Source organism: Pelobates fuscus, chromosome 5 (assembly GCF_036172605.1).
Source record: "Pelobates fuscus isolate aPelFus1 chromosome 5, aPelFus1.pri, whole genome shotgun sequence".
Lineage (NCBI taxonomy): Eukaryota > Metazoa > Chordata > Amphibia > Anura > Pelobatidae > Pelobates > Pelobates fuscus.
The window spans coordinates 321,835,146-321,849,628 of NC_086321.1; the positions used below are offsets into that span (position 1 = coordinate 321,835,146).

The following is a 14,483-nucleotide window of genomic DNA, read 5'->3' on the forward strand; positions in this document are numbered from 1 at the left end:
AAAAACAATGAAGACTTTTTAAAAAAAAAATAACTTTTTTCTGCAATTTTATATAAAAAAAAATGTCTTTTTGGAATTTTGTGGAGATTGCAGCAAAGCACATCACGGTATTAGTATGTGTCCTGTGCTGCGGGAGGTCTAAAGGAGACTGATCATCACCAGGAACGTCTATTCAAATGCGTTTTATAATTTGAACAGCGGGGGCATTAACTTGCAAGCATTTTGTGATAACCAGGGTACAAGAATTCCCAAGTACATCATACTTTATTCAGGAAATGTGCTATTCATGAGGTTGAAACTTGAAAGAAATGTATACACTTTGCACCACTTCCTCAAGAGGTCATTATCACTGGTGAACTGACATTTGTATCATTTAACCAGAAAAGAAGTGGTTAGTTGGACATAGTTTTGGGAGATGGTGAATGGTCATCCTCAGTCGGTCTAAATGCCTCCTTGTCTTCCATTCGTAGAGGATGCCGTTCAGAAATTGGCCATCGAGACTCTGGAAGAGTTGGATTGGTGTCTGGACCAGCTGGAGACTCTACAGACCAGGCACTCTGTCAGTGAAATGGCCTCAAATAAGGTAAGAACACTTTGGTCTGGGTTCCTTATCTTGTTGAAAAAAAAACTTTGCATTTAAGATATTAACGTCACATTATCAATGTATTTGACCGATGGAAAGTAGTTGATTACAATAATCAAAATAAGCCTGATTATACCTTTTTAGCAAGATTTAAATATAGTAAAGAAAGCCAAATAAGCTTTTTTGTGAAATTAATTTGTGGTCCGACTTCTTCCGTGAGGATGCAATCAAATGAATAGGCTGTTAAAGGGACACAAAAAGCACCATAACTATTACAGTCTGCTGTAGTGGTCATGATGCCATGGTGTTTTGACACCTTTCCCCCCAATGTTAGTAGTCAAACTGTTGATGATTTGCCAATTTACCTGGTTTCTCCTGAGCACCAGCCACTTCCTCTGTGCTGCAGAGCTTAGCTCATTGGTTTGGAGCAATCAGCTGACACCCACAGCCAATGAGCCAACCCTGTAGTGGTAACAGAAACGTGACCAGTGCCCAAAGTAAGGAGCCAAATCATTAACAAATCATTATCAAAAGGCTTAACTATTTACACTAGGGACCCGGGACACCGGAGCACCCCTGGCTCATTGTGCTGTAGTGATTATGGTGCTTGGAGTGTACTTTAAAAAAAACAGTTCTGCTGCTATGTTGATTACATTCCCAAGATAAGTATCTGTTATTATTCCCACCGCTAGCCACCTCCCGCCCCCCCCCCCATATATTATCTACATCTGCAAGAAAATTAAAGAGAATTATGAACCTTAGAAAAAGTCCTTCCCTCTCTATTAGAGACCTGCTGAGTATTATAATTCAAAAGGGAATCTTCATGATACTTTTAAATTGCCATGATTTTCCGATTTATTTATTCTACAATACACTTAGATTTCATATATTGTCCAAACCGATGTTACACATATATAGATTGTCAGAGGGTCAGAGGGTCCACGTTACAACTTTAGACTAGACTTAGACCTCTGAAAGGTTGACATTTGGTGGAAACCAAATGGTAGGCAGTTGTAAAGACAATTCCGCTGGGGCACGTCTCGATAATGTGATGTAGGTTGCTGGAGATATTTGCAATGGATATAGTATAGGGAAAACCTGTAGGATGGGATGTATAAATGGAGAACCTTGAAGGTGAATCGGAAGAATTTGTGCAGAGGTGGGCAAACGGTGGTTATTCAACTCCATGTGATATGGTCACATTGAACAACTACTATATTTCACCCTACTGGGCACTTAGTCATGGCAAACCTGTTTAAGCGGAGTGCCCAAACTGCAACATGAAAGCAACTTGGTTATCCCAAAGTGCCACTGCAATTAATGTAAAGAAGTGGACAGTCCAGAAGCCATTTTATTGGACAAAGTAAAATAGCCTAACTAAGGGGAAGTGAAAAACAATCCCTAATTCACCTATTTTTTCCCCTAAACAGTTACTTTAGCCTTTTACAACTTACCATGATGCACATTTAAGTGAATAGACTTGAAATCTGCAACTTGTAACTGTCAGTCAGTGTGCCAAATATATCAAATTCTGTAGTTGCACAGAAAATGAAACAGGACCCACACGATTTTCTCCTCCCTAGTGCAAATAATATGAAAGGTACCTTCCCTTACACCTCACTCGTGCAAACAATATGAAAAGGTACCCTCCCTTACACCTCACTCGTGCTAGCAGTCAAAGCTACCAGAAGCAGTATAACTTGTGTCAATCATAAGTCAGGTGACTCCTGTAAACTTTTCACCAGCTGCAAGCAGATACAGTTAGAGATGTATCTAGGTTACATAGTGCAGAAATGTATTTTGGTAACCGCCATGCTGTTGAGAGCTAATGCTTCCCTGGTGATGCTAGTCCAGAAAACGTATCAACCTGTAGAATTAGTAAGCTGTTTTATTAAAGGAACTAAATATATTTATTTTTAATGTTTGAGTGTTCCTTACTTGGCATACATGCCCCCATCCTCCCCTTTTTATAAAATAAAAAAAAAAATGCTGGTAAACTTAGAGCTTGGTTGCTTCATCTAAGTGTTGCTTCTAAGTGTCTGTGGTTGGAGATATTCTGGAGAGTTTTACAGAAGCTTCAACTGTCTAAGAGTTGTGCTAAGAGTTTTCTTTTTTACTGTTACAGGTAAGATTCATCTGTAGGAAAAGGTTACTGATTGCACAAGGTTTGATTTCCTGTTGGTAATTAAAAGGCATTTGATTTGATTAGTTAGCTACTTGCTATTGATTGATGTGTAAATTAGCTATTGTTTGCTAATAAGCAGAGGCCTACCCAGGTGTTAAACATTCCTAGTGGGAGGTGATTTTAGGAGTATATAAGGGCTGTTGTCATTAGCTTGGCTAATAGAGCTTGGTTGCTTCATCTAAGTGTTGCTTCTAAGTGTCTGTGGTTGGAGATATTCTGGAGAGTGTTGCTTCTAAGTGTCTGTGGTTGGAGATATTCTGGAGAGTGTTGCTTCTAAGTGTCTGTGGTTGGAGATATTCTGGAGAGTGTTGCTTCTAAGTGTCTGTGGTTGGAGATATTCTGGAGAGTGTTGCTTCTAAGTGTCTGTGGTTGGAGATATTCTGGAGAGTGTTGCTTCTAAGTGTCTGTGGTTGGAGATATTCTGGAGAGTGTTGCTTCTAAGTGTCTGTGGTTGGAGATATTCTGGAGAGTGTTGCTTCTAAGTGTCTGTGGTTGGAGATATTCTGGAGAGTGTTGCTTCTAAGTGTCTGTGGTTGGAGATATTCTGGAGAGTGTTGCTTCTAAGTGTCTGTGGTTGGAGATATTCTGGAGAGTGTTGCTTCTAAGTGTCTGTGGTTGGAGATATTCTGGAGAGTGTTGCTTCTAAGTGTCTGTGGTTGGAGATATTCTGGAGAGTGTTGCTTCTAAGTGTCTGTGGTTGGAGATATTCTGGAGAGTGTTGCTTCTAAGTGTCTGTGGTTGGAGATATTCTGGAGAGTGTTGCTTCTAAGTGTCTGTGGTTGGAGATATTCTGGAGAGTGTTGCTTCTAAGTGTCTGTGGTTGGAGATATTCTGGAGAGTGTTGCTTCTAAGTGTCTGTGGTTGGAGATATTCTGGAGAGTGTTGCTTCTAAGTGTCTGTGGTTGGAGATATTCTGGAGAGTGTTGCTTCTAAGTGTCTGTGGTTGGAGATATTCTGGAGAGTGTTGCTTCTAAGTGTCTGTGGTTGGAGATATTCTGGAGAGTGTTGCTTCTAAGTGTCTGTGGTTGGAGATATTCTGGAGAGTGTTGCTTCTAAGTGTCTGTGGTTGGAGATATTCTGGAGAGTGTTGCTTCTAAGTGTCTGTGGTTGGAGATATTCTGGAGAGTGTTGCTTCTAAGTGTCTGTGGTTGGAGATATTCTGGAGATAAACTGGAGGTAATCTGAGGTATTCAGGAGGATAAATAAAAAGTTAAGATTCGTTTGATTTAAATAATTGATCTCATTGGAATGGCAGACTTAGTTCAGTGTAATAGTTGCTATGCATTTGTTTCGCGATCCACTTTTTGGAGGTTTAGTTGTTGTCTAATCTGTAGACAGTTCTCTATCTTGCGGCAGGAGATTGTATTTTTGAAGTCTGAGATTTGTAAATTATCTGGTAAACAAACTCAGGCTGGAACTGCTGCAAAGCCACTGCCACAGAGACATACTAGAAATGGCAGATGGATTACTGTAGGATCTGGTAGACTTAGAGTTGTGGATAAAAGGCATATTGCACAGTCTGTTGTTCTACATAATTCATTTTCTGCACTTTCAGAGTGTAATGGTGTCATGGAGACAGGCACTGAGGCTAGTGGTGTTGTGCAGAGAGGAACTGAGGCTAGTGGTGTTGTGCAGAGAGGCACTGAGGCTAGTGGTGTTGTGCAGAGAGGCACTGAGGCTAGTGGTGTTGTGCAGAGAGGCACTGAGGCTAGTGGTGTTGTGCAGAGAGGCACTGAGGCTAGTGGTGTTGTGCAGAGAGGCACTGAGGCTAGTGGTGTTGTGCAGAGAGGCACTGAGGCTAGTGGTGTTGTGCAGAGAGGCACTGAGGCTAGTGGTGTTGTGCAGAGAGGCACTGAGGCTAGTGGTGTTGTGCAGAGAGGCACTGAGGCTAGTGGTGTTGTGCAGAGAGGCACTGAGGCTAGTGGTGTTGTGCAGAGAGGCACTGAGGCTAGTGGTGTTGTGCAGAGAGGCACTGAGGCTAGTGGTGTTGTGCAGAGAGGCACTGAGGCTAGTGGTGTTGTGCAGAGAGGCACTGAGGCTAGTGGTGTTGTGCAGAGAGGCACTGAGGCTAGTGGTGTTGTGCAGAGAGGCACTGAGGCTAGTGGTGTTGTGCAGAGAGGCACTGAGGCTAGTGGTGTTGTGCAGAGAGGCACTGAGGCTAGTGGTGTTGTGCAGAGAGGCACTGAGGCTAGTGGTGTTGTGCAGAGAGGCACTGAGGCTAGTGGTGTTGTGCAGAGAGGCACTGAGGCTAGTGGTGTTGTGCAGAGAGGCACTGAGGCTAGAGGTGTTGTGGAGAGAGGCACTGAGGCTAGAGGTGTTGTGGAGAGAGGCATTGAGGCCAGTGGTGTTGTGCAGAGAGGCTTGAAGACTATGATGAGGCCTAATAGAAAGCAGTTGTTGTTGGGGGATTCCATCATAAGAGGTGTGGAGATGGACAATGGTGGTCTTGTGAGGCGTCTTCCCGGAGCTACTGCTCACAGAGACGTATCTGTAATATTGTTAAGCAAGCAAAGCAGGAAGGTGAATTGGATGTAATTGTCCATTTAGGGACAAATGACTTGGCTTGCAATGAGGTTTCAGAGGTTAAGGAAGTTTTTAGTGTTTTTGCCAATGATATACGGCAGGTTGCTTCCACACTGTCATTCTCTGAAGTTCTGCCTGTGCATAACACTCAGAATGACAGGCGGATGCGTATTAGGGACTTTAACTTGTGGCTTGGTGAATGGTGTCGGGAGCAAGGATTTGGCTTTATTGCTCATGGTAGTTCTGTTTGGAATGGAAATAAACTGTACAAAAAAGATGGTTTGCATCTTTCTCAAAAGGGAACAAATGTTCTCAGTGAGCAGTTCAGAGGTTTTGCTAAGATGTATTTAAACTAGGAGGGGGGGGGCAAAAGGGTGATAAAACATCAATCCAATTGTCCCCCAAAACAAGGACAGAAGGTGCCTGTAGCAAGTGTGTTAAAAAATGATAAGCTTAGAGTCATGTCTACAAATGCTCGCAGTTTAGGGAATAAGATCCATGAACTTGTGGCAATAATGGCAACTGATAGTGTAGATTTAGTCGTTACGTTAGAATTTGGTAATCACACAGTAGTTCGTGTAGGTGTGATTTATAGGCCCCCAGGACAAATTGAAGAGTTAGATAATCTACTAGTTGAAGAAATAGCTAAAATGACAATGAAGGGGGAAGTTATCACCATGGGTGACTTTAATCTTCCTGATGTGAATTGGAAAACAAAAATAGCTACTTGTGCCAGAAGCACACATATTCTAAACTCCCTACTGGGATTGTCTCTAAAACAAGTCGTTGAGGAGCCAACTCGTAAAGAGGCCATACTAGATTTATTGTTAACAAATGGAGATTTGGTATCAGATATTACTGTAGGTGAAAGTTTAGGATCCAGTGATCATCAGTCAGTGTGGTTTAATATAAGAACAGTGACTGAGTCACACCACACAAAAACAAAAGTTTTAGACTTTAGAAAAACAGACTTTTCTAAAATTAGAATATGTGTAAAGGAGTCATTATCAGACTGGAGCAACTTAAATGGAGTCCAAAATAAATGGGATTATTTAAAAGCTGCACTACTGAAGGCAACAGAAAATTGCATTAGGCTTGTCAGTAAAAGCAAAAAATTCAAGAAACCACTGTGGTACTCCGCAGATGTGGCCAAAATAGTAAAAAACAAAAAGTTAGCATTTAGTAATTATAAAAAAACCCAGAGTGAGGAAGACAGAATGACCTATAAGATTAGGCAGAAAGAGGCTAAGCAAGTTATAAGAGCTTCCAAATCACACACAGAAGAGAAAATAGCACAGTCAGTAAAAAAGGGGGACAAAACTTTTTTTAGATACATAAATGAGAAAAGAAAAGTAAAACAAGGATTAGTTAGATTAAAAACAAAAGAAGGAAGGTATGTAGATGAGGATAAAGGTCTAGCTGACTGCCTCAATGAATATTTTTGTTCGGTATTTACAGCTGAAAATGAAGGAAAGGGACCTCTGTTAAAAAAAAGGATAAATGAGTCATTTATTACACGTGAGTTTACAGAGGAAGAGGTTCTATTTCAACTGTCAAAAGTAAAGACAAATAAGTCAATGGGACCTGATGGAATACACCCAAAGCTATTAAAAGAGCTTAGTGGTGTACTAGCAAAACCATTAACAGATTTATTTAACCAATCATTGTTAACAGGAGTAGTCCCAGAAGATTGGAAGTTAGCGAATGTTGTGCCCATTCACAAGAAAGGTAATAGGGAGGAGTCGGGCAACTATAGGCCAGTAAGCCTTACTTCAGTAGTGGGGAAAGTGATGGAAACCATGTTAAAGGATAGGATTGTTGAACATCTAAAAACACATGGATTTCAAGATCAGAGACAACATGGGTTTACTTCAGGGAGATCATGCCAAACTAATCTTATTGATTTTTTTGATTGGGTAACTAAAATTATAGATAAGGGTGGTGCAGTAGACATTGCTTACCTAGATTTCAGTAAGGCTTTTGACACTGTTGCACATAGAAGGCTTATCAATAAACTGCAATCTTTGAGTTTGGATTCCAATATTGTTGAATGGGTAAGGCAGTGGCTGAGTGACAGGCAACAGAGGGTTGTAGTCAATGGAGTATATTCGAAGCTTGGGCTTGTCACCAGTGGGGTACCTCAGGGATCTGTACTTGGACCCATTCTCTTTAATATTTTTATTAGTGATATTGCAGAAGGTCTTGATGGTAAGGTGTGTCTTTTTGCGGATGATACTAAGATATGTAACAGGGTTGATGTTCCAGGAGGGATAAGCCAAATGGCAAATGATTTAGGTAAACTAGAAAAATGGTCAGAGTTGTGGCAACTGACATTTAATGTGGATAAGTGTAGGATAATGCATCTTGGACGTAAAAAACCCAAGGGCAGAGTACAGAATATTTGATAGAGTCCTAACCTCAACATCTGAGGAAAGGGATTTAGGGGTGATTATTTCTGAGGACTTAAAGGTAGGCAGACAATGTAATAGAGCAGCAGGAAATGCTAGCAGAATGCTTGGTTGTATAGGGAGAGGTATTAGCAGTAGAAAGAGGGAAGTGCTCATGCCATTGTACAGAACACTGGTGAGACCTCACTTGGAGTACTGTACACAGTACTGGAGACCATATCTTCAGAAGGATATTGATACCTTAGAGAGAGTTCAAAGAAGGGCTACTAAACTGGTTCATGGATTGCAGGATAAAACTTACCAGGAAAGGTTAAAGGATCTTAACATGTATAGCTTGGAGGAAAGACGAGACAGGGGAGATATGATAGAAACATTTAAGTACATAAAGGGAATCAACACAGTAAAGGAGGAGACTATATTTAAAAGAAGAAAAAGTACCACAACAAGAGGACATAGTCTTAAATTAGAGGGACAAAGGTTTAAAAATAATATCAGGAAGAATTACTTTACTGAGAGGGTAGTGGATGCATGGAATAGCCTTCCAGCTGAAGTGGTAGAGGTTAACACAGTAAAGGAGTTTAAGCATGCGTGGGATAGGCATAATGCTATCCTAACTATAAGATAAGGCCAGGGACTAATGAAAGTATTTAGAAAACTGGGCAGACTAGATGGGCCGAATGGTTCTTATCTGCCGTCACATTCTATGTTTCTATGTTTCTATGTAATTCAGTGCCAGGGCAGTATACATCAGGTACCCACTCCCACGAGGATATCATCCTGACAGATGATACATTCATTAACGGCATTTAGTGGACTTATGCTGGCTGTGATGACGCAGAACGTAAAGAATTTAAGTTATTTAACCCCTTAAGGACACATGACATGTGTGACATGTCATGATTCCCTTTTATTCCAGAAGTTTGGTCCTTAAGGGGTTAAAGTCTTCATGAGGAAGTTCTTCTAAGTTGTTGTTTAATTGACAGACCCTAGGGAGGTTAGATTGACAAATGTGAATATTGCTGTTTCTTGCAAACTGTTTACATTTGACTGAAGTGCAAGTACAGGGTCTGTGTGCACCATAGCACTACATTAAGGTATCCAGGTTTTGGTGCTTAGAGTGTCTGTTTTAGAAGGATACATTAACTCAAATATCATAGGGGTTCCCTTGGACATTAATCGTAAAACAATACATACTGGCATTCAGTACAGTGATGTACTATAATTAAAATAGACATTATCTCTGTAATACGCTTTACAATTGTTATCCCAGTTTGAAAGGTTGGCTCAGTTTTTAAGCTATTTTTAATACATATTCACTTTAATTTGATTACATTTTCCATCTCTTATGCCAAAAGAGATTTTGCACAAGGGACCTCCCATCCAATTTTTTATTTGTTGCACGTGTTTTATCTTTGTGATATGTTTTTTAATGCCTGCAAGAATAACAAGAGATGGATTGAATAGTATTTTATTTTTTTATTTGTAACAGAAAAAGTAGATTTACAATATATTATAATATATTATTTATAATGGAGTAAATTCACTAGGCCCCAAGTTTTCTTACGTTCGTGTAACCCACAGTGTGTCAATGAATGAAACCATTCCCAGATGCTGGTTTCCTTAAGTATGATGAGTTCATGTAAAAGCTAAACTCAGCAGGAAAACTTTGCTGCCAAGTCCAGTAGTGTTTTCACATCTGTGTACAGTGGAAGTGGAAAGGAGAACATTCTAAAAGGAAAACTATAGTGTTTTGGCCCATTTTTGCACCATTTTGGTTTGTCTGAATTGTTTTTCCAGAAACAAATTGTTTTTCCAGAAACAAATTGGTTTTCCACAGACAAATTAATCTGAACCGAAAAGCCACACTGACAAATCACATTTTTTTCAGATTAAGTGACTTGGCCAAACCGAATTTAATATATATATATATATATATATATATATATATATTATAAAACGAAGGCTTGGCACTCACCTTTAAAGTATAAAGACAGAGATTTTTTTTACCCCGGTGCTATCCGTGTTTAGTAAATAATGCCAAATGAAAAGGGTGCGTGCACTCCAGGGTTTAAGTGTGTAAACTTGATAAAATTGATTGATTGCTCTTGAGAAAGACCCATATAGGGGTCGAAACGGCGATCGAGACTGTGTGTATCTTTTGCTAATATGCAATAAATTATATCAATATTATTCACTTAAATTCCCTGGAGTGCACCCTTTTCATTTTGGATTATATATATATATATATATATATATATATATATATATATATATATATAAAAATATCGAGGACTCCGCACTCAATGTACCTGTCTTGTTCTTGCCTTGGTGCTGCCTCGGCCGTCAGGATGTATAACGCAAAAAACGAGTGCACTCGAAAGGACTTGGTAGAAAATTATTCCAATTTATTCACATACGTGCCAGTGATAGGTTCAACGTTTCAGTCCTCGTAGGACTTTTATCATCTTGATAAAAGTCCTACGAGGACTGAAACGTTGAACCTATCACTGGCACGTATGTGAATAAATTGGAATAATTTTCTACCAAGTCCTTTCGAGTGCACTCGTTTTTTGCGTTATATATATATATATATATATATATATATATATATTTATATTTCTTTAAGGTGTGTACCTGCATGTAGAATTTATGAATGTGTACCTGTATGTGTATATATCTGAGTATGCACCTGTGTTTTTGTATTTGTTACATTTGTGTTTATAAATGTTGTACCTGTATGTGATGGTAGAAGCATATATCTGTATGTAGGTCTAAGAGTGTGTGTCTGTTGGTTTATACCTGTATAGTTGTATCATCTGATTGAGTTATTCACAATTATCATCAGATGAGACCCATGGCAAATTACACTACATGGTCTATCACTTTCCAACTGGATGTGTGTGATGGGAGTTCACATCACTTATTATTGATCTTTATTTAACATGTGTAGTGATTTTATTGATGCATGCTGCTATTAATATATATTAGTGTGTACAGGTGGTCCTCACTTTACAACCTACCTATTTTACGACGGCTCGCACTTACGACCAGCTCTATAGCATGGGGATTCAAGGGATTCCCCAATTTAGAGAGCTGGTCTATGTTTGGGGAATTTTCCCTGAACATAGATTTCAGTGATTCCCTGCACTATTGAGCTAATCTATGTTCTGGGAAGGTTTCCCTAACATAGATTTGCGGGATTCCCTGCGGTAGTAAACTGGTCTATGTTCGGGGGAATTCCTCCAAACGTAGACCTGCTCTCTTGCGCATGCTCACTAATGCATCCTCACTTACCGACCAATTTTTTTACGACCGGGTCGTAAGGACGAAACCTGGTCAGTAAGTGAGTAGTGTCAGTGTGTGTGTGTGTGTGTGTGTATATATATGTGTATGTGTGTGTGTGTGTATGTATTTGTATGTGTATGTATGTATGTATGTATGTATGTAAATATTAGTATAGAGCAGCTGATCCGAAGCACAGCCACCACATAAGCCAATATTCCTATCCATCAGAGCAGAAATTTGGGTGAAAAGTAAATGAGATGATGAACGGCACTACCAGGCCTCCCAACTGTCCTAGTTTTGGCAGACCTGTCCAGATGTTCAGGTCCTGTCCTGCTGTCTTGACTTTGGAACTGTTCCCAACAAGCATAGTGCAAGTGTATCATTAGACACACTCAAGCTATGCTCATGGCGGTCGGACCCTGAAACAGTGCTCCCTACATGGTCCATCCACAGTGGGCTAGCCAAGATGATTCACAGGCAACCTGGTGCCTCTTTTAGCTCAAACACCCACGGCCGTCCCGAGTCACAGAGCCTCGAAAGTGGGAGGTATGCACCACGGATTGACAGTCCATTAACTTATTGATAATCCCCATGCATACTGCATATTTTTGCCCTAAATAACTAATGACTTGGACAATTTACCACTATAGTGAGTAACCCTAAGAGATTGTGCAGTCAGGGATGTGTCAGAATACCCTGAAAAGAGGACTGATTAACGTAATTCACAAATAGTACAAAGTCAGCAAGAGGGACTAAGTGAAGGGGATCAGAAACAAGACAGAGAACCAAAAGCATTACAGAGCTCCACAGTAATGTGCAACATATAGGTGTTTCATACATTTTCCCACACATCACAACATTATATTATGTCAGAAATTGACCTTTAGATCCAGGCTTGCTTATAATACCTTTGGCTAGGATTCTATCTGTGCTGGCCATCGTGGGCTTGTTGGGAAGATTAGCCACCATGGGACATTGCCATCAAACCCCATGGCATTTTCCTGGTTTCCCCAATGTCCAGGCCTGATGCATACATATTTGTTTTGTGTACATACACACATTATATTTTTTTTGCACACATATACACTCTATGCATACATGCACACAACATGCAATGTACAAATGCTTATTATTTATTAAACCTACACTTTTATACAGCATGTGCATACAGCTGTATTCAACTGTGCATTTTCCCTTCATACACACCCATGTTGACTCTGAATACACCTTCTACATCTTTTAACATACAGCTAAATGTAAATAAATAAATTCACAAAAATGCCCACGTTTATTCCGAATGAGTCAGTATTGTTGTTATGAATTCCTACGCAGTTATCTTGTATACACGTTTTATTTTGGCTATATAATTGTTTGGTTTGAAATCAATATCACACACAAACGTATTCCCTTAATGAGAATTGGCAAGAATGCAAAGTGAATTTTAAAATTTAAGACCAAAATAAGGCTTTTTTTTTTTTAGAATTAGTCTATTTTTGACTCAGTTTTTTTTTTTAATCGCTTGAAATTTCTGACAATTCTCTCTTTAGCGAATAACCCTGACGGTAATTCATACTTATTGCTTATTTACATTCAGCGCACTGTGAATACGGGATTTATTCACTGAACTAAAATCCTAAATTTAGCCTAAACAAGAACAATTCTCCAAGTCCGCGCTACAGTCACGGTTCGCTTAGCTTAGCACTTACAGCTTGGATTTGAATGGGCTAATTGAGTTTAGAGGAAGAACCCTTTGGGTTTATTATGGGGTTATGTACTAAAGGGAGAATAATTCATACTGCATTTCAAATGTAAGGTCAAAATAGTCAAACTGGAAAAATTCTCTGTCAGCTCTGCTTCCAGCTCAGCTACTCTGGCCTTGAAGTTGAAATTCTCTTTAGTAAATATCCCTGTCTGCCATTACTCGTAATATTCACACGCGGCCCCAGTGTTTTTATGACAGCAGGTGACCAAGCGCTGCTTGCTGCTAGAGCTCCGCCCTATTACTTCCTCCGCCCCACCCTTCATCTGTTTATATATGCGCGTTCTCCTCCTGAGCCCCACCCCCTTTTGTTTGACAGGTCCTTCGTGCAGTAGGCCACGCCTTCGTTTCCCGTTACTCCTCCTCATTGCAGGCTCTTTCTTGCCACCCTCCTTGTTTTGACCACACCCCCTCAGTATCTGATTGGCACGCATTCCGCCCTCCCATTGGTCGCGCCTCCTCACGTACAGTCCCCCGCTGGCTCGCTGATTGGCTGTTTTTGCTGCGCTCCCATTGGCTGCCTGTTCCTGTGCGGTGTGTTGTTGTTGGGGTAGCGGTGCAGGGATTCCCGGTCCCCAGCATGTCCCCCGGGCCTTCCCGGGCACCTCCGTGGGCTCCCTGGGGAATGCAGAGTGTGAGCAGCGGGCGCTGCACTGGGGGGAATCCCTAGCACTCTCCCCGGGTGCAGGAGGATGGGCTGCTCGCTGTGGGCTAAGGTGAGAGAGAGGAGGGAGGGAGGGGGAGCAGTGCGTGATGGAGGGATGAATGGGGTAACACTGCATGGCCGAGCATCCTGCTAGCACACAGCCAGCAATGTCTGCCAAGCCAGCCTGGCACTGTGTCTGAGCAGGGGCTTGATCCCCAGCTGCTGTCAGACTGCAACTCCCATCATGCTTTCCTTGCCTTAAGGTTGGCTACATGTCATAGGAGTTGTATATCACAACAGATGGGGATCTGGCTATGTATTGGCCACTCCAGTCTAACATCATGGCTAAAGGTAGGTCCACAGCTGCTGTCACACTAAAACTCCCATCATGCTTGTCTAGCCTTAAGGGTGGTAAGGCGTCATAGGAGTTGTGATGTTACAACAGTGGGTCTATGTATTGGCCAGCTCCTGTTCTACATCATGGCTGGTCAAAAGGCAGATCCTCAGCTGCTGTCAAACTAAAACTCCCATCATGCTTTCCTTGCCTTAAGGGAGGTAAAGCGTCATAGTAGTTGTAGTATTATAACAGCTGGGGGATCTGTCTATTGGCCAGCCCTTGTTCCACATCATGGCGATCAAAAAGCAGATCCCCAGCTGCTGTCCAACTGCAACTCCCATCACACTTACCTTGCCTTAAGGCTGGTAAAATGTCATAGGAGTTGTAATATTACAACAGTGGGAGATCTGCCTATTGGCCACCCGAGTTCTGCATCTTGGCCTGTGAGGAGATCATTGCTTTAGTTCTCATACTGCTGAGGATCTGCCTTCTGGCCACCCTTTATTTTCTATAATTACAGTGAGGTAGCTTCAGATAACTCTCGTGTTGCCAGGGATGTGAACACCCTAATTCCTGTAGTATGGTTTCACTTCCTAACCATATGAGGGATTAAAGTTCAGACGGTGCTTCATTGAAATTTAATCTGAGATGCATTTTAGTGCATGGTTTTGTAAAAGGCGCTTATTCTGTATTAACCCGGAGAATCTATGCATCCGTTATTCAATTGAATTCACAATAGAGGGAAATGTGTATCCAC

The 14,483-nt window shown here is 41.0% G+C and overlaps 1 protein-coding gene across 1 annotated transcript in view; it reads left to right on the forward strand.

The window, feature by feature from the left end:
• Positions 1-445: 445 nt before the first annotated feature.
• PDE4C (phosphodiesterase 4C) overlaps positions 446-14,483 on the forward strand; it is a 30,908-nt gene continuing 16,870 nt past the window's right edge. The window contains exon 1 of the mRNA XM_063455597.1: positions 446-583. Coding sequence (XP_063311667.1) covers positions 446-583 — 138 coding nt within the window. The remainder of the gene's footprint in view (positions 584-14,483) is intronic.